We start from the raw sequence: 20,613 nt of genomic DNA on the forward strand, positions 1-20,613 counted from the left end.
AGTTGGGTGTAGAAATTACCAAAAATAATAAATTTTTAAATTTAGACCCTGAAAATGGTCTCTTTTTTTTTTTCCTTGAGAGAGAGCATGGGGGCCTGGGGGCGAGGGCAGAGAGAATCTTAAGCAGGCTCCGTGCTCAGTTAGACATAGAGCTCAGTTCCACAACCCTGGGATTATAACCTGAGCCAAAACCAAGAGTCAGACATTCAACTGACAAAGCTACCCAGGCATCCCTGAAAATGTTTTTACAAAGTTATTGGGGTGCCTCGATGGTTCAGTCAGTTGAGTGTCCAACTCTTGATTTTTATTTTGTATTTTTTTTTTTTTTTTGGCTCAGGTCATGATTTTCGCCTCAGTGTAGAGCCTGCTTGGGATAGTCTCTCCCCCGCCCTGCCCTATTCCTCCTCCTCCCCACTCCTCCCCAGCACATGCAAGCAAGCACCTTGTTGCGCACGTATGGCTCTCTTCCCATCTCTAAAAAAAAACAATCTAAAAACTTTTAAATGTTCTTGTTCTTATTTTTCATATGCAGTCTTTGAAAAAAAAATCTCATTAAAAAATCCTCATGCCGGGAATAATGACTGAGAGAGGGGACATGGGATTTGAGGAGCCCAGTAATGTTCTGTGTTTGTGTCTGGATGTGGTTACGTGGGTGTATACAGACTGTGAAAGGTTGTTGAACTGTCCACTTGTTTGACCTGTGTGTGTACATTTGTGTGTATTTCAGTAAAAAGTCTTTAAAAGTTCTCATTCCAGGATTAGGTCCTACCAACTGATTTTCCATCCCGCTTGCCATCTTCATTTCCTGTCTCTCTGACGGTGGAGCTTTCTCTAGCTCTCTGAGGTGACTCCATTCTCACCAGGCTTCTGATTGTGGTTTGGCTTCTTGCATAGGTTATGCTGACAGGAATTCACTGTTTGCTTTGTAACTCATTCAACAAATACTATAAGCATTTTCTGTGTGCCAAACTGTGCCCTAGGTTCTAGAGGCGAGTCTAGGGGTATTCTGATTTTCTCTCATTTGCGAAGGGAGCCTAAATCAGTCAGAATTTGTATTCAGCTGTAAGCAACAGAATCCTGAAAAACTTAAATCTTCAGATTTAATTTTTATTTAAATGAGAAGGGAGGCAGTCCAAGGGTGGTAGATCAGTTCCACAAAGCCATCAGGGATTCAGGTTCCTTTTGTCTTTCTGCTCCACTGCCCTCAAACATCTCCTTGTCTTTTTCGCCCCGAGATGGTCCTTCAACCTGTAGCATCACATGGTCACCTGGGCAGGAAGGAGGGAGAGGAGAAGAGTGTGGTGTGTTCATGTTAAGAGCTCTCCAGAAGTACTCCCTTAACCCGGTGACTTTCGTTTGTATATCCTTGGCCAGACCCATATTCAGCGGACCCCATTGACTGTAGGAAGCTAGGAAATGTAGTTGGTGTACCACTGCTTTGGGTGACGTAGAGGCTCTGCTAGAGGGGGAGGGAGATCGATATTGGGTAGGTGGCTAAAGGTATCTGCCATGTTCGGTCTCTGCGTATTGCTTGAGAGAGACACGGAGACTGGAGAATGCGTGTGTGTGTGCGCGCTTTCGGAATGCTGATAGAATCAGGGTCCTAAACGTGGAGGGTATAGGCTTGGGTTCATAGTTGGCTCAAATCGTGGATACTATTAATGTTGTAAAGTTTTTTGAAACTGAGCTTGCTCACATGGGAAAGAACTTTCCAGTGAACAGACCAGTCCTTCCATTGTTAGTCCTGTTTCCCGGGTCTGGTCCCCTGAGGTGGTCCCTCTTTAAGCCTGTTTGCTGCTTTTTCTGGCATTGTGAGTTGATACTCGACATGCTTTAGTTCCTGTTTTTAACATCTCTTGCTTCTAGTTCTGGAATGTGGATCTCTAATTCCCGCTAGGGCTTTCCCTCTGCTCTCTGGTGTTCTGGTTCAGTGTTCTTATCCTGGGCTGCCCTGTGGTTCTGTTTGTGGACTTCCTGTTGTTTTTCTCCACTTGCTCCCTTGTGCTGATAGAGCACATCCTTACATTTCAAAAATATTCTTGTAGTTCACACTTAGCAGTTGGCATACGGGGTATAGAATTCTAGGAATTCTAGCATGCAGCCATCATCCCTCAGATTTTGAAGAATATTGTTTGATTCTAGCTTTACAATGGCTGTCAGGAAGTCTGGATAAAATTTAGGTTCCTGTACCTTTATATGTGGCTTTTTCTTTTTTTCTCTGTAAGGATGTAAGGATCTTTCTTCCTCTAGCGTCATTAAAATTTTACAGTGGTGTTTGTGTTTTTTAAAATTTGTTGGTATTGAACCCCTGGTGCATCTTTCAGGAAACCTGTCCTGTGTTCTGGGAAACTTCCTTCATCTATTTCTTTGGTAATTTGCCCTTGTTTCTGTCTTCTCTTTTTTGGGACTCTTGGTTGTCAGTCCTCCTGGATTGAGCCTCAACTTTCCTTTTTTTCTGTCCTTGCCCATCTCGCTTTTGCCATCCCACTGTCTGGGAGCTGTCCTGGACTCTATTTGCCATCTCGTCTGAGGAATGGTTCATTCATTTGTTTTTGTTTGTTTTTTTTTAACTTTCCCCAGCATTGTGTTCTTGTTTCATGCACACATCAGCTTTTCTTATGTTTTGAGTATTGGTTGTAATTTTCTGCTCTCTGCTTTTCAGATTAAAAAAAAAAACTCCATTCTTTTTCTGCCTGATTTTTTTTTTTTTCCTGCCCATTGGATATTGTCCATTTGTCTTAGGTTTGGTGGTAGGTCCCAGACTCCTATCATTAGGTCAGTGATAGTGTTTCTTTTTTTTGCAACGTGTTTTTTTTTTTTTTTTTTTTTTGGGACAGAGAGAGACAGAACATGAACGGGGGAGGGGCAGAGAGAGAGGGAGACACAGAATCGGAAACAGGCTCCAGGCTCCGAGCCATCAGCCCAGAGCCCGACGCGGGGCTCGAACTCACGGACCACGAGATCGTGACCTGGCTGAAGTCGGACGCTTAACCGACTGCGCCACCCAGGCGCCCTCAGTGATACTGTTTCTTATGTGAAAGGCGTGAGGTGAGTAAAGCAGGGCTGGTTGGTAGCTGTGTTCCGTAATGGTTTCCGATGCTGAGCACTCTTCCATCTCTCTGTGTTCCCATTTGTAGGGCAGAGCTCTGGGCCTTGTGGTTGAGAATGGTGGCCTCTAAATTCCAAGCACCGGAGGGAAAAGAGAGGGCTGAGAGTATGAACCTGTGACCCTCACACTGAGTGATGTTTTCCAGAACCTTGTCTTTTGGTTATAACCAGCAGCTGCAAGGAAAGCTAGCAAATCCCTATATTCCGATTGCACGTGTGCCCAGCCAAAAATCCTGCTACTATGGGAGAGGGGAGGACAGCCACTGGGAGACAGGAGGCCGTCTTTTCCATAGACGCTTTCCTCAAATGTCTTGCAATCTTCAGCTGCCCATTAGGATGGGAAAGAGGCATCGGAAGTGCTTGGTAGGGCACGTCGCAGTGTGCTCACTTGGCCTCCCGCGTGTCTCTGTTCACTTGTTTCCGCAGGAGCCACTCTGTTCTCCATCGCCTGCCTGTGTGAATGCCTGGCTACCAGCGTGCTGGGAGCCACCGGGAGCCGAACAGGGGAACGGGACAGAGGGCCTCTCCGGCTGTTAGTGAAACAGTCGTCTAATACCCCTGTTACCAGTTTACCTCCCTCCTGCCCCCTGCTGTCCCTGAATCGAGAACTCTTTTGGTTCTATTCCATTTCTCCAGAAGATAGACTCCATGATCCTGGAGGTGGTGGGGAGGAGTGGCCATCTGGATGCATAGGGACAGGGAGTGAGTGGCAATGTTCAACGTGTCCTGTTTATTCAGCTCCACTTCTACAGTAGCTCTGATGGCTCGTTCTGTCAGTTCCTGGGGCTCTGAGCTGCATACCAGCCCCTTCTTTATTGGTGCTCCCTTCTGCTGGGTTGGTCAGACTCTGCCATCTGTTCTGACATGTTGGGCTTGTTACCAGTTCTCTTGTTCTTTGTTCTTGTTGGATTGTGCCTTTCTGTTCCACAGGGCAAGAGAGACTAAAAGGTGAGTGTGAAGTCTGTCTTGCTCAGCCACAGGCTTTGCTACCTGCTCATGATAGAAATGTTCTCCGTCTTCAGAGCGGGAAATTGGTGTTGATTGAGTGCCATTGTTCCCAGCCTTTTGCTCAGCTTCATGTGGGATGTGCCATCTAGGCAGGGTCCTTAGCTTCACATAATGGTAACATAGGTAGGGAGATCAAAGGTACTCCCAGTGACCAAGAAATCCCTGTAGTATCTAGTACTATAGCCTTTCAGAGGAGGAAAATCTTTGTGGGCTAGCCCATCTGGTAGTGGTTTCTTGGAAGCAATGGCACGGTAGCTGAGTCTAGAAGGATGAAATGGCAGAGAAAGAGGCAGAAGATAATTCTGGGCAGGAGAAAAGGATGAGCAAAGGTGTAGAAGTGAGAAGAGCCTGTTCAAGGGCCAGTTGGTGGTCACTTAGTCTACAGCACAGGTTACATTTGGAGAATACCAGGAAAATAGAGTTCAGGTAACCAGATTCAAGAAGACCTTAAAATGTGTACGGATGGGTCTGGACTTGATGAAGAAGAAGGAAGGGGAGAGTGAGGTTATAAAAGTGATATTTAGGGGCGCCTGGGTGGCGCAGTCGGTTGAGCGTCCGACTTCAGCCAGGTCACGATCTCGCAGTCCGTGAGTTCGAGCCCCGCATCAGGCTCTGGGCTGATGGCTCGGAGCCTGGAGCCTGTTTCCGATTCTGTGTCTCCCTCTCTCTGCCCCTCCCCCGTTCATGCTCTGTCTCTCTCTGTCCCAAAAATAAAATAAACGTTGAAAAAAAATTAAAAAAAAAAGTGATATTTAGGGAGGACGTGAAGGTTGGTAGCACGCAGATAGTGTGTAGGAGCTCGTGAGAGCCAATTGTAAAATGGCTCAGGAAGTTTTACGAGCTGGTTAATGTTACTTTGGCCGCTTGAGATCGGCCAGGGTTAAACTGTTTACACCACAGGAATGGGCACACCCTGCAAGGCACCCCTTCCCCAAGAGCTGATTGTTAAACATTTACCAGCACACCACCATATGCAGGACACGTTGAAGGGACAGACTTTTGTTAGTGAATTTTCCATTCCACGTGAGGCACTGCTTCAGGCGTGTTGCAGCTAAGCCTGCCACAGGGATCCCGGAATGTGTTTCAGAAGGTGGGAGTTGTGCAGATAAAAGTTTTGGAAATATTTTCAAAACTGAGTAACTAGACCTGATGATGATGTTTTATGAGTGACAAAGGAAACCAAAGAATAGACTTGCTTGAAGCTTTCTCATTTGAGAAAAATTTTTAAACAGGAATAACTGGCAAAGAGATGTATTAACTTCAGTTTCACTCACTGGTGAGAACAGCCAGATAAAGGTGGCCTGTAGAAGATGGTTTCTAGGTGGCAGATTGTCCCATGATTCCGTTTAGGAATGGGGCCAGAGTTTAGGGGACAGATCCAGGTCGGTGATAGGAGACCTGAAGCAATTCAGAAGGTGTGAGGGCAATGGACAGAAACTTCTGTGACAAATGCCTGGGGCTTGGAGATGAAAGGGGAGGCAAAAGAAGGCTGGTGGCTCTGTGCCTCCGGCACCATTTTGTCTGATGTGTTTTCCAGTTTGGCTGTCGTCTTCCAAATGGGGTCCTGCCTGTGAGTCACTCTGACACTGCTCAGGCTTTGTCTTCATCGCTTTTCTTCCTTTGCTATTGTTAGAATTCACATACCATGAAGTTTACACTTTTAAAATGCAGTTTAGTGGTTTGTCGTGTATTCATAAGGTTGTGCATCTATCAACACGACATAATTCCAGGTCGTTTCATCACCTTGAAAAGAAGCGTTGTACCTGTTGGCAGTTCTTCTCCTATCCCTCAACACCCCTTGATCGCTCCTATTTTGCTTTGTTTCTATGAATTTGCCTATTCCTAGACATTGTACATAAATAGAATCCCCAAATGTGTGGTGCTCTGTGTCTAGCTTCTTTCACTTAGGTGAACTTTGAAAATATATTGCTATGTTGTAATGTGTATTAATACTCTGTTCTTTCTTTAAAAATTTTGTCTCAATTTTGATAAAAATGTGCAAACCTAAAATTCATCATTTTGATTATGTTCAGGTATGCAATCCAGTGGTATTAAGTACATTCAGTATTGTGAAACTGTCATTACCACTGCCCATTTCTGGAACTTTTCATTATCCCAAACATTGTTTAGCTATTAAACAGTAACTCCCCATTCTCCCCCTCCTCCAGCCCCAGTAATCTTTATTTCTACTTCATGCTTCTCTGAATTTGTCTCTCATGGGTACTCATATAAGTGGAATCCTACAATATTTGTCCTTTTGTGATTGGCTTCTTTCACTTGGCATAGTATTTTCAAGGTTCATCCATGTTCTAGCATATACCAAATTTCATTCGTTTTAAGGTTGAACAATATATTGTGTGGATTTAACTGGGTTTTGTTCATTCATTCACCAAGTGTTCATTGGTGGACACTTGGGTTGTTGTTTCCTCTTTTTGGCTACTGTGAATAATGTTGCTTTTACATTGGCGTACAAGTTCTTGTGTAGACCGAAGTTTTCATTTTTCTTGGGTTTGTGCCTAGGAGTGCAAGTGCTGGCTCATGTAGTAACTCCCTTGGTTAACTTTTTGAAATACTGCCAAACTATTTTCCATAGTGGCTGCAACATTTCACATTTCACATTCCCACCAACAATACAAGGGTTCCAGTTACTCTGCGTCCTCACCAATGCTTGTTTTCCATCTTTCAAATTATAGGCATCCTAGTGGGTGTGGAGTGGTATCTCATGATTTTGACTGCACTTCCTGATAACTAAAAAGATGTTGCCCATCTTTTTATGTGTTTATTGGCTATTTGTAGGTCGTATTTGGAGAAATGTCAGTTCATATTCTTTGTCCATTTTTTTTTTTTAACGTTTGTTTATTTTTGAGAGACAGAGACAGTGTGTGAGCAGGGAAGGGGGCAGGAAAGAGGGAGATACAGAATCCAAAGCAGGCTCCAGACTCTGAGCTATTGGTTCAGAGCCTGACACGGGGCTTGAACTCCCAAATCATGAGATCATGACCTGAGCTGAAGTCAGACGCTTAACCAACTGAGCCACCCAGGCGCCCCTTCTTTGCCCATTTTTAATTGGATTTTCTTCTTATACTTATAAAAGTTATTTATATTGTCTGGATAGTAGGTTCTTCTTAAATATGATTTACAGATATTTTCTCTGATTCTGTGAGTTGTCATTTCACATTCTTTTTCTTTTCAGGAATGTACAAGTGTCTTTTCATTCAAAAATACAAAATCATCTATAGGCATACACAGTGACATCAGTAAGCCACTGTGTTATTAGTTTAAACCAGTAAATGATGGTTATAGTGACTTTTTTCAGTCATTTTCTTTGTTTTCTTGATAATATCCTTTGAAACACAAAAGTTTTTAAACTTGAAGTCCAGCTTATCTTTTTTATGTGTGTGATTTGTGCTTTGCATGTCATGTCTAAGAAACCATTATCCAAAGTCAGAAAGATTTATATCTGTTTTCTTCTAAGAGTCTTACAGTTTAACTCCTCCATTTAGGTGTATCATCCATTTTGTTAGCATTTGTATATGTGTGAAGTGGAAATCCAACCTCACTCTTCTGCATATTGACAACCAGTTGTCCCAGCACCATTTGTTGAAAAGACTACTCTTTCCTTGTTGAATGGGGGTGGTACCCTTGTTGAAAATCCATTGACTCTACACAAGTGTAGGTTTGTTTCTGGACTCTCAATCTACATTCTCCATTCCATTCTCTTGATCTGTGTGTGTCCAAACCACTCTGGCTTGCTTACTGTAGCTTTGTAATAAGCTTTGAAATTGAAAGTGTGAGTCTTCCATTTTTATTCTTGTTTTAAGTATTGTTTTGGCTACTTGACATCCCTTGAATTCCCATGCAAACTTTCAGATCAGCTTGACCATTTCTGCAAAGATTGTTGAAATTTTGGTAGTGGTTGCTTTGAATTTACGTATCAACCTTGGGAGTATTGCCTTCCTATTAAGTCTTATGATCCATGGACAGGGAATGTATTTCCATTTAGGCCTTTAGTTTTTTCTTAAAAAAAATTTTTTTTTAACGTTTATTTATTTTTGAGACCGAGAGAAAGCGTGAACGGGGGAGGGTCAGAGAGAGGGAGACACAGAATCTGAAACAGGCTCCAGGCTCTGAGCTGTCAGCACAGAGCCTGACGTGGGACTCGAACTCACGGACCGCGAGATCATGACCTGAGCCGAAGTCAGCCGCTTAACTGACTGAGCCACCCAGGCACCCCAGGCCTTTAGTTTTTTTCAACAGTGTTTTGTAGTTTCCAATACACAGTTCTTGCATTTTAAATTTATCGTGACTTCATTTTGATGCTATTGTAAATGGAGTTGTCATCCTCATTTTTGGATTGTTTATTGTTGGAGTATAGACTTACAGCTAACTCTCCTGTGTTGATCTTGAACTCATTTTTTTTTTTTTTTTTTTTTTTAGCTCTAATACATTTTTTTTCTGGATTCTTAGGGCTTTTAATAGCAAGATTACATACCTCCTCTTGACTACCTATTTTCCTTGTCCACAGGCCTTGCTGCTGCTTCACCGGCGATCAGCACCCCCTGAAGAGCAGCACCTGGTGGAAGCAGCCAAGCTTCTTGTCCTCCTTAACCTGTCCTTTACATACCTGAAGCTGGAGCGGCCCGCCACGGCCCTGCGTTATGGAGAACAGGCTCTGATCATTGACCGGAAGAATGCCAAGGCCCTCTTCCGGTGCGGACAGGTGTGTTGGAGGGCAGGGACTGGGGAACGAATGCCCAAGAAAAGGTAGTGGTGATGTTCAACTTGGGCCCTAGAAAAACACTGTCTTTCCTAACCAAGTGTGTTTTTAAAACTCCATCCTTTGACAGGCCTGTCTTATCATGACTGAGTATCAGAAGGCTCGAGATTTTCTAGTCCGAGCCCAGAAGGAACAGCCCTTCAATCATGACATCAATAATGAGCTGAAGAAACTGGCCAGGTGAGACCTCTGTTTGCGGGAGTACGAACCAAAGAGAGAGAGATGAGCCTTGGGGCTGTGGTTCATGTCTGTCCACCTGGCGAAGGACTATTTGGCAATGTTGTGTGGAGCGTGTTACAAGGCAGTGCCCCCTAGAGCTGGCTTTAAGAAGTGCTAAACCAAACAGCTCCCACTGAGGAGCCTGGGACAAACTTCAAAACTGCAAATCCGGATCCTATCCCATCTCCCTATTCCCCACCCCTTACCCCCAAAGTAAGCACTCTATAACAGGCGGGCCAGTGTAATTTTTTGAAAAGGTCTTGTTCTTCAGATACTTTCCCCTACTTGCCACAACTGAAAACCACTGTTCTTAACAGAATGCAGAAATGTGTCTTGTAGATCCTGGTTTGATCTGCAGTGGATCTTTCAGGTCTAATTCATACCCAGAGGGTGACTTTTTGTTATTCAAGTAATACCAGTACCAGTCTTTCAGTAATGTAGCTTTTTGTGATTACAGAAGTTACTTTCAAAGTTTTCTACTTTGACTATATCAACATATAAATAAGAGTTGTCCATAATAATCTGTCCAGTTTCTTAGGTATTATTTTTTTGTTCTTCTCTATTGGTAAGATTCTCTACTCCTGTTGACATTAAACATTTAATCTGGATTGCTAGTTGAAGCCCCTTGATGTTAAAAAAAAAAAAAAATCCTGTGTGCACCCCTTACACTTGAATCCATTTGTTGTATTTCAGGCCTTTTAAGACTGTCCAGAAATCTCTTTTCTGATTGTTTTTAAACTGAAATATTTATTACGTAATTAGACTAAGTTCTACACCCAACATGGGACTTGAACTTACAACCCGGAGATCAGGAGTCACATGTTCTACTGACTGAGCCAGCCAGGCACCCCTCTTCTTTGGTTTTTAAAAGTATCCTGTCCCACCTAGGTGCCAAAAATAATAAGTGTATCCTTTGAAGATACTTACAAGTCCGATGTAGAAATTTTGGAATCTGACCATTATTTAGCAAAGAAATCTCAAGATAAATCTGAGGTCACCAAGTATGAGGCCATTTGGGAAGACTCAGCCTGGTAGCCCTTACAGTGGCTCCAGCCTTTAAGGTTGTCATCTTCTCAGATTGTGGACTTCAGGTTGTCCATGTGCTTCTTAAACAGCCCTTCCCTGGGAGCCTCTCCTGGTTCCCCTACACGTCCGGCTTCCATCGCCTCCAGATTCAGTTCAGGGCTTGCTGAATTTTCAATGTTTCTGGACCTGAGTGGAGTATTCTAGCCACCAGATGTCACCTCCTACAAAGACAGACTTTCTCTAATGTGTATTTTTGTCTCCAGCTATTACAGGGACTACACAGATAAAGAGAAAGAAATGTGTCACCGAATGTTTGCTGCTTATGATAATGGCTCTACAGTAGGAGAAAATTGAAGGTAATCAAAGGGCTGAAGCATGCAAGGCTTCAGGATTTTGTCCAGTATATGGAAGGATGGTTGTTCTCCTCAGCCCACTAGTGAATAGGACTCTACAAGTGAGTATAGATGGGAGGGGTAGAAAGTTCCTGCGGGAAGCTAATGGCACAGTGACTGTGTAGAGTGCATATACCATAGGCCTTCTCATGAAGATGATCATGGTGAAGATTGGAAAGTTCCAGAGCTGGAGATTCAATTTATAGGTGGAGGCGATCTTAAGCCTTAAAATTTAAAACTTTTTCCATGTTTTATGTTAACCTTTCCCTCCCAGTAGCTCGGAACATGAAACTGTTGAGTATAGTCATTAATGTGATGGTTTATCTGGGCTTTGCAATGAAGAGTAATGCCCTTCTTAATCTGTTTTTTCCTGGAAGCCTCCAGCATCACTTTATGTCTAACACATTGTTAAGACAAAATCCAGATGTTGGGCAGTAGGGATGAGCTGTGACTCTTAAGTTCTGCTTACTGTCAGTTGGAGAGATTTGAAGGTGTTGGAACCACCAGGGATCACAACCTAACTTTCCTGCTGCAGCAAATGCCTTGTGATTTAGCAGGCACAGGGTTAAGGTTCCCCTGTGAGTTCATGAGATAATTCTCTAGTCTGGTTTACTATTACTTAAGAAAATTAATGGAAACAAAATCACCTGCCTTAAACACCTGCTTTGCTGGGTAGATAACTCAGCTCTCTTGAGAGAAGTTAAACAAGGAGCAACAAGAAAACAGCTGCCGAATGGGCTCATGGTAATAAATCTCTCCTTTGTTGCTACCTACATCTCTCTACAAAAGAGATTGGAGAGAAGAAGGCAGTGAAAAGGCCTATTCATCCCAGACATTTTCGCAAGTGATCTAAAAGCTGTTGTTCTCTGCCCTGTCAAAAACAACCAGTCGGTATCAGAAGTAAATGTTGCCTTTATCACAAGCTCTGACCCAGTGACCCTGGCCTTTGGGTCTTTCGGGGACATTGAAGTATTAGTGGGTTTTCTGAACTGAGACGTGAGCCAGAATACTTCTCCTATTTGGCTACTGTTAATGTCCAGCAGGAAGAGAGGTTTGCTGGCTTTTTGCCAGACGTTTTGGACTGTCGTGTCATCTGGCATGTCGTACCATTTAGTGGAGACCCAGTTCTTCCAGGGTCTATCCTGGAAACAGATCTTGAAAAATCCAGCAGGGCAGCTCCTCATCGTTGTCTCTAACCCCCCAGCTTTCTCCGTCTCGAAGGTGTTTTGGACCTGATGAGTTTTTAGATGGTTTCCCAGATATTCCTAAGTTTTGGGTGTTTTGTCAGATTAGGAATGACTGTGTTTGAGTCTAAAATGGCCATTATTGGGAGGCCTGGGTGGCTCAGTTAGGCATCAGACTTCAGCTCAGGTCACGATGTCACAGTTCGTGGGTTCGAGCCCCGTGTAGGGCTCTGTGCTGACAGCTCAGGGCCTAGAGCCTGCAAAATGGCTATTCTTGTCTTACTGCCACTACTGTTGAGATTGTGACATATTTTGGCTTTTCGGTCTTCAGTGTTCTATCACTTCACAAGTTTTAAGATTCTTTCGACAACCTAATTTTGACACAGTTGGTTCTTGTTTTCCAAGATGTTAAATACTAGTGATCTGTCTGCATCTTGTCTTATAAGATGTTGGTCCTCCTGGTGGAATGAGTGTTCTCTTAATTACAGTCTCGAAGTTTCCGCTTATAACAGACGACATTTTTGGAGATCAGAGACCGTGTGTTTTCTGTCTTTGTATTTTCTAGTGTCTGGAAGCTTGCCCAGCACATAACTGGCACTCAGTAAATGTTGGTCGGATCAAGTGTAAAATAGCCGAAATGCTAAACCAGCCTTTTTGAAACCATATCCTCCAAGCTGGCTCTTGTATTGGCTGTCAGGACCCTCATTATTGCCAGTGACAGAAACCTGTCTTCAACGAGCATCAGCTAAAAAAGAGATTTGCTGAAGGGATTTGGGGCACTCACAGAATCGGAGTTGAACAGCCAGTACTTGAGCAGGTGGACACCTGCGGTTCTGAAGGCCTCAACAACTTTGTCTCCTCTGCTTCATGCTCTCCTAACTGTAGAGTGCCCAAGTGTCCTTTCGCAGCCTTTCTATTTGAGAGCGGGCTCTTCCCTACCCCCACACCTTCCTGTTCTTCCTATACCAGCCAGGGCTCCAGCTTGAAAACTCCTGAAGCAGGACTCTGGCCTGTTACCGTGTGTTGAGTCCCACGAGTGGCTCCCTTCTTAGCGCTGCATAGTAGGGCGGGGGAGCAATGACTGAAGCAAGAAAGCCACTTGTCTCAGAACACAAAGGGGAGGAAGGGGAGGGGCAGATTCGAGGGAAGATGCCCATCAAGGGTATTTAGCTGTTGCAGCGCTCACTGTTCTGCGGAGTGTGACTTCTGTCTCACTCTAGCGGAGGCAGCGGGTTGAACGAGGCATCTCTTTGCGGCTGCTGCTCTGCTGGCATCTCCACGGTGCAAAGGAGCAGACACGGCATTGCCATTGCGGCACCCTTTTTCCTCTGGGTGGATCTCCAGAGGGTATGTCGACCACACACGTACTTCTGGATGGGCGTATTCTTGGGGTGATCTAAGAGGTCAAGATGGAAGTCAACCTTTCGGCTCCTGCACTTTGGAAGGCCTGAAGGTTTATAGCAAACCCCGAGCTGGTGTATGATAAGCTGTTTTGAAGCTGCAAACAAACCTGTGGTTTGCAGTGCAGTGGATGCAGTGTTCCTGCACGTGTACTTAACGGTGTTCAGACTTTGACAACTGGACGTTTCCTAGCTACCTACTTGGTGGAGACCTCCCATAGCTCCCTCTTGAGTACTAGTGGTGTCACTGAGGCCACCAGAGGGCTTTTATAACAGGTGCCGACCTAGTTGGAAACACTTGGGGTAGTGTTCTAACCTTTTCCCTAGTTCTGTTTCTGTGCCTTGTGTTGCTCTCTTCAGTTAGAGCTTGAGTGTGTCCTTCTTGTCCTGACACGCTAGCAGCATCTGAGACCGTTGCCGTACTTCTATCGTGTCTGGAAAAGAGATGTAAAGTGAGCACCGTAGCTATTTTCAGCTGTTTAAATGGTTGACCTAAAATAGGTGAATTCAGGGGTGCCTGGGTGGCTCAGTGGTGTGTTCAATTCCTTATTTCGGCCCAGGTCATGATCGCAGGGTCACGGGATCGGACCCAGTGTAAGATTCCACACAGAGCACCCCCCAGATTCCCTCCCTCCCTCTATCTCTGCCCCTCCCCCCTCCCTTGTGCTCTGTCTCTCTCAAAATCAATATTGTTTAAAAAATAGGTGAATTTAGGGACAGTATCACCTATGCTCCCTTTGTGTGATAAGAATATTACTAACTGAAAACCCAGTGTGTGTGTGTGTGTTTGTTTTTAAGAGCTTTTGTTTTCCCTACAATTTATAAATGCCTTTGTTTTTGTTTGTTGAACTGTTTGCCTTTATCCTTACCTCTTTAAAACTCTAGTACCAGGGGTGCCTGGTCAGTTAACTTAACTGAGTTAAGTGTCTGACTCTTGATTTTTGGCTCATGTCGTGATCTCATGGTTTGTGAGTTCGAGCCTCTCATTGGGCTGTGTGCTGAGAGCACAGACCCTGCTTGGGATTCTCTCTTTGACCCTCCCCCACTTGTGCATGTGTTCTCTCTCAAAAAATAAACTTTAAAAATCCTACATATTAAAACTCTGTGATACCATTTAGTCTAGGACTTCCCTTTCTTCACAGGGACCTCCCTCTTAGAAATCTCCCATTTTGTGTACCAATCCGTTGAGAATGTTCCATAGGCCTGATGCATAACTGCCATTCTGGGATTTCTTTTATCTGCTGGGCTGAATCCACTATTTACTGGCTCTCTTTTCTTGGTTTACTTCCTTGTGTGGATATTCTCAAATAACATCCAAAAATTGGATGTATAATAGATAAATTTTTCCACTCCTTCTGTGTCCAGTTCACACTTGATTACACACTTTATAGCTTGGTATAGATTTTAGAACGAAAAGAATCCCCTCCCTAGTTAGAACCTATCCCCCATTTCAAAGCTCCCTTCCTCATTAGAAACGAGCCCCCTATTAGGACTTGCCTCCCACAGTAACTATCCTCACCCCCAGACCCCACTTACAAGATCTCCACTCTAAGACTGTGCATCCCTCCCCACTTAGCCCTCACAGCTTTCCCCTCAGGCACCTCCACCCCCAGTGCCACTCCTGTCAGTAGTCCTGCCTCTTCTCAGAGCTCCTCCTCCTCAACTCCAGATGCTGGTAAAAATGTATCTCTGTATTTTTAACTCCTCTAAAATTTCAGTGTGTGTCCAGGTGCCCCCAGATGCTCAAGTCCTTCACATAGGTACCTTAATTCTAGAGGTTCATGTTCTTGAGAGCTAAGAAATTCTTCTATGTTTCCTTAATGACATTTCCCCCCTTCTTTTTCCCTCTCTTCTTGTTCTAGGACTCCTGTTGGTTGGATGTTAGACCTTCTGCAGGGATCCTCTATATCCTTTATGTTTCTTTACATTTTTTAAAATATTTATTTTTGAGAGAGAGTACAAGCAGGGGAGGGGCAGAGAGAGAGAGAGAGAGACACGGAGACACAGAATCTGAAGCAGACTCCACACCCTGAGCTATGAGCACAGAACCCAATGAGAGACCATGGAACTCCCAAACCATGAGGTCATGACCTGAGCCCAAGTCGGACGTTTAACTGACTGAGCCACCCATAAACCTTTACGTTTCTGTAAAATTGTCTCTCTTAACTCCCTCACTGCCCTGCCTCCTGCCAGGAAACATACCTCATTTCCAACTCTCTCCTGTTGGCTTTTTTTCATTTCAGCAAATATTTGAAACCACGAGATTTTCAGATTTCCCTCTTTTATAGTCTCCCTCTCTCTCTCCACCTTTGCATTATGAAATCTCTCAAACTTAGACAAGTAGAATAATAGGATTTCCCCCATGTATTCAGCATTCAGGTTTAATAGTATCAACATAGAACCAGTGTTTCCATCTGTGACCCCACCCATTTCTTCCCCACCCCTAGCACTGTCGGTGTAATTTGAAGTGGATCCTAATAATACTGTCATTTCATCCACAAGGATTTCCCATTTCCTTATGTACCTCTAAAAAATAAGGACCATTATTGCACATTTTCTTTTGTTCTCTGAAATGTTTATTTTTCTGCTTACTTGCTTTCATCTTTCTCTTTTCCATGTTTCATGTTGCAGACTTTCCACAGTTGTTTTTTGGTTGCCTGTTCACACTTTAGAATGTAGCAATAGAAAAATTGATCAGGAGTTCTGTTAGGGGAGCCTGGCTAGCTCAGCCAGTTAAGTGTCAGACTCACGTTTTCAGCTCAGGTCATGATCTCATGGCTTGTGAGTTTGAGCCCCGCGTCGGGCTCTGTGCTGATGCACGGAGCCTGCTTGGGATTTTCTCTCTCCTTCTCTCTCTGCCCCTCCTCCACTCATGTTGTCTCTGTCTCTCTCAAGATAAATAAATAAACTTAAAATAAAAAACTTCTGTATACCCGGGCAGGATATCCACTCACTCACTCTTAAGGCTGAGCAGGTGGGAGCCAATCAAAATGCTTTGAGATCCTTAACTACCAGAAGGAAGGGGATTTGCACTGGGCCCCAGCTCTTAACAATAGTTTCCCCCCAAATTTTTTCCTCAGGTGGATTTTTCTGGCTGAAACAGTGGACACAAATGCTACATTATCTTAACTGTACATCGCCAATTTCTAGTGAAGTTGAGCGGCTTTTTGTGTTTTTAATTGGCTCTCTCTACTGTTAAAGCAACTTGCCTCTTGATCTCCTTTGCCTGTTCTCGTTTTGGGTCTTTATATTTGTAAAAACCCTTTTTTATGTGAAGGATGTTAATTAAATGTTATGTAACTTGAAATATTCTCCCAGCTGTTTTGCCTATTGATATAGTTACACATGTCACTGTTTCTGTATGGCTTTTGGAATTCATGTTATGCTTCTGTCTGACCTATGGGACTAAGGCCGAGCTCCGTAATAAGCTAGCAGGAGTGCCCCAAGTGAAGGGTTTTCAACAGTTCTTCCTGGAGTCCGAGCACTATTGTAGGTCTGTTCTCAAACCCATTCATCTTTCCGACATTCCTGAGGGAGAAATGATTGTTTCCACTTTACAGATTGGGAAAGGCATGAAGCTCAGAGAATTAGACCCTTTCCCTGTGGAGGTCTTTGTGCTTATGAATAAACAACTCTGACCATTTTCATTGGATTTGAAATCTAAACCCCAGATGATATCTGAAGCTTTAAATATATTCAGCAGCTCTCTTCAGTTGGAGTGTTACCACCAGGTGCCCATGGATTTTTCTCCCTCACTTAGATGTTTAAGAATTTCTTCCTTTTTTTCCTGCTTTCCATACTTAAGCGGAAGCCTTTGAGCTGTAGAATTAAGAGGATTGAGCCATGTTGTGTGGCCAGCCTCAGGGAAAGAGTATCTTAACAGACTTAAAAAAGAAAAAAAAAAGAAGAAGAATGTTTTCTGGGAAGCCAGAGCAGCTCCCAGGAGGCTCAGGTGGAAATAAAGGCCATGCTGCAGAGAATACATTCCTGTTCGCTGAAATTCTGAGATTTCGTCCTGCTTCAGAGAGTTGGCCTGAAGTGAGCACTAAAGCAGCAGGCCCCACAGAGCTTGGTGCCACCACAGAAGCTAGAGATGTCCTCTGGGGTCAGGGGTTCCCTCGTTCCAAAATAGCCTTCCTGTGTCCGGCCGGGCTAGTCCGTTGCCAGGAAACCCTAGGAGCAAATCATCTTTTCCCCATATCCAGTATGTGACTGGATCTAGATGGGGAATCTCTTTGATCCCCCTCTTCCCAAAGAGATTAAGAAGAAACTCACAAATCGACGCTTGAGTCTATAAGGATGTTTCATGCCTCCAGTTAGACTCGTCTGAGTCCTGAACAAATAACTCATTTAAAGGTATTTTTGTAATTTTATATATTATTATTCTGACTTTATTCCTCTGAGTCTCCACTTTTTTTTTTTCCTCTGAATCTCCAACTTTTTTTTTCTCTCCTCAAAATGTAGTTGTATTTTCCCCAGGGTAACTGGGCCAGGCAGGCGCTCCCTTGTTGTCAGATGAGGGCCCTGTCGGTTTTTCAGGCAAACTGTTAGACACAGTCCCTTGATCTTTTGAATATCTGTGAACTGCCTTTTCTCCCAGCTCAGGAGGTATTACTGAAGTCATCCCTTTGTTGTGTGACTATAAATAACTCCACTCAGGTTGGCACCTTTTCATTCTACCCCTGCCTGGGAAGGCATTTCCCCTGGCAGAGTTTCTTTGGCCCCTTCACTCCTCTTCACATCCTCTCTTGGCACCTGTGATGGGCCTGAAACCTGCTTCCTCCTAAGGTTTACTTCAGTCCATTCTGTGCTCTCTGTGCATGAGGTATCAGTGAGGGCTATTTAATTAAATTGCAGGAGATCACTAGGTTCCTTTTTCTAATTTTCAAAATCTGCAATTGTGGAAGTGCCCTTTACCATTCACTGCAGGGTTGATAAATGGGAAATTGGGCTTCTCCGTCTTCACTCCCTTGCTGTGACTGTAGCAAAGTCCTCGAACCCCTCTGGGCTTCAATCGCATCATGTGTAGGATGAAGTGATCGGATCTGTAGGGTCACTGTGTATTTCCTGAGGTTCTGTCAGATGTTGGCTTAGTCCGTTTTAATTTCTTGGGTTCCTAACCCGGTTCATAAACCCTGCCTCCAGGCATATGTAATCCCAGACACCGATCTACGTGAACAAGGGTACAGGCGCACATAATGAACGGAGAGAGGCTAAGCAATAAGGAATGAACATCAAGTGTCTTAGTGTCTTGGGACACCTGAGGGAGAAGACAGTCTTAGCTGGTTTTCCTGGCTGCCCTCCTCAGGGTTTTGCAGAGAAGCTAGAAACATGGGGGTGAAGCCGAGAGGAACTGGGATGAGCCCCAAAGTTTCAAGAATCCAGTGAACGGTTTTCAAATCTAATAGACAAAGGGAGGGAGCTATGAGCAAAAATCGCCTCTAGCACAGAGGACACAGTCTGCCCTGTTGTGACCACACCCACAACGGTCATTTTCACACTCGAAACCAGAAAGGCTGTGAGAGACAGATGCAGGCATTTTCTCTACAATTCTTGTTGGCATCCTGATCTATCATAGGGCTTGTTTGTGGTTTTCTTTTTTGGGGCAGGGGGTAGGTGAGTTTATTGTGATATCCATGAGTATAGAGCAAATTCCTCTGTACTCCTATTGCCACTAGAACAAATGGCCCGTAGAGGCTGCTTGCATTCCTTGGCTAGTGGCCCCTTTCTTCATCTTCAAAGCCGTCAACATAGCATCTTCAGTCTCCCCCTGCCATGAATCTCTCTCTCTATCCTTCCCTCCTCTCTTCTTCTGTCCTGTTCTCTTCTCTTTTTCTGACCCTCCTGCCTCTTCCTGCCTCCTCCTTGCAAAGAAGAATCCTTCTGAATGTGCTGGGCCCACCCAAGTAATCCAGGTTAATCTCCCATCTCAAGATCCTTAATTTAATGGTCAATTTCTCCTTGCCACTCTAATGGTAGCATACACACATAGTGTGAGGTTCCAGATGTTAAGACACGGACGTCTTTGGGGGATGCATTTATAACAACAACTGCTGGGAAACCGCACATCTCTTTAAGATAACTCACAATCCTACATCCTAAATGTTCTGCACTTAATCCTTGTATCCCAAATAAGGTCACCGTAACAGCCTTCTTTGGAATCTTTCCTCTCTCGTAGTATAATCCCTTCTGGTAGCTGGGGGAATAATGGAGATCAGGGGGAAACCCTGGGACCAGGAGACTGCCACAGCCAACCTCACAGCTAGCAGATGAGGGCCTGAATGCAGATACGGGGTGAGTGGAGAGAGAAGAAATTCAGGGACTGCTTTTGGTGGCAAGAATCACAGTTTGGTATTGCAGCAGGGGAAGGAATCAAGAATGATCCCCAGATTTCCAGCTCCAATAACTGGGTCCATGGAGGGGTTAGCAACTGAAGGCGTTTTAAGATGGAGATCTTTTGTCTGGGGCTTGAGGAATTTGAGGTGACTACAGGACATGTAGGTGGGGGTGGCTAGCAGACAGCTGGAGGGCTGGAGCGCAGGTGGCAGCCACAAGTATCTGCAGGGCAGTATGCCCAGGAATGGGAATGAGGTCACCCAGGAGGAGGGGTAGAAAGAGGAAGGAAGGCCAAGGTTGGACCCCGGAGTACCAGCTTTGAGCTGAGAAAAGAGGACAGAAAGCAGGAGGAGAACGAGCCACTGTGAAAACAGCAAAGTAGAACAGGAGGTTTAGTCAGGAGTCTATGGTGGGCATCATGGCATCCACGAACCCCCGAATAGCTGTGTGTATCCCCAGAATCCATGCCTGCCATCACTTCTCAGAGGGCCTCTGACTCCAGAAAAGGTGCAGACCGACTAGGGGCTCGGATTTCAAAGAGTAACCAGCAGGGTCAAATCTAGCAGCACAGAGGACTCAAAAGACCAGGACTGAAAAATGTTCATTGGATTTGCCAGTGGCAACTTACGGTGACCCGGGCAGCAGTGGAGAAGTGGGAACAAAGGGCAAGAGCACTGTGGGTGTGGAGTGAGCGGGAGCGAGAGGGTAGAGTGTGAGCACAGCTTCCAGAGCTTCTGGTTCCACAGGGCAGTAGGGCCCGAGAATTTAGGGTTCTAACATTCCCAGGTCATGTGGATGCAGCTGGTCTGTGGTCCATGGCAGTGCAGGCCTTTTCTCCAGACCTTTTTGTGTGAGGAGAGGGGTTGGATGGTACTAGAAACCTCACATGTTAAATGATATAAACCTTATTTTGAAACAAAGGTAGCAGTTGGGTGGCACTTTTTACCCCTTGGACCACATGCCCTGCTGCTTCCACCTTTGCACCGTGGAGGTTGATGGCCATAAGCTCTGACAGTTGTCATCGGAAGTGCAGCAGGGCTATGCTGTGGGTCCTGGCCATCTCCACTGGACTGGGGCATACTTGGTTCAGCTTAGCCTAGAAAGGGTGGGCTTGGAGGGACCACTCAGAGCTTGAAAGGGTTCCCAGCGGCAGGGAACACCAC

General features: G+C 44.6%; 2 protein-coding genes across 7 annotated transcripts in view; one reads left to right on the forward strand and one right to left on the reverse strand.

Moving 5' to 3' along the window:
* The window catches only part of TRIM50 (tripartite motif containing 50), a 46,572-nt gene that overhangs the window by 17,722 nt on the left and 8,237 nt on the right, over positions 1 to 20,613 (reverse strand). The gene's annotated exons all lie outside the window — the stretch shown is intronic.
* FKBP6 (FKBP prolyl isomerase family member 6 (inactive)) overlaps positions 1 to 20,613 on the forward strand; it is a 64,334-nt gene that overhangs the window by 3,682 nt on the left and 40,039 nt on the right. For 4 of the 6 annotated variants that reach the window (XM_040456120.1, XM_040456119.1, XM_040456117.1 and 1 more), the window contains exons 6-8: positions 8,642 to 8,836; positions 8,964 to 9,073; positions 10,402 to 10,494. In XM_040456120.1, coding sequence (XP_040312054.1) covers positions 8,642 to 8,836; positions 8,964 to 9,073; positions 10,402 to 10,492 — 396 coding nt within the window. In that variant the 3' untranslated portion in view covers positions 10,493 to 10,494. Of the gene's footprint in view, positions 1 to 8,641; positions 8,837 to 8,963; positions 9,074 to 10,401; positions 10,495 to 14,976; positions 15,103 to 16,194; positions 16,427 to 20,613 lie in introns of those variants that run through there. The other 2 variants (XM_040456118.1, XM_040456116.1) reach the window with 2 other exon arrangements.

This window comes from Herpailurus yagouaroundi, unplaced genomic scaffold (genome assembly GCF_014898765.1).
Source record: "Herpailurus yagouaroundi ecotype Mexico unplaced genomic scaffold, PumYag 216, whole genome shotgun sequence".
Classification (NCBI taxonomy): Eukaryota; Metazoa; Chordata; class Mammalia; order Carnivora; family Felidae; genus Herpailurus; species Herpailurus yagouaroundi.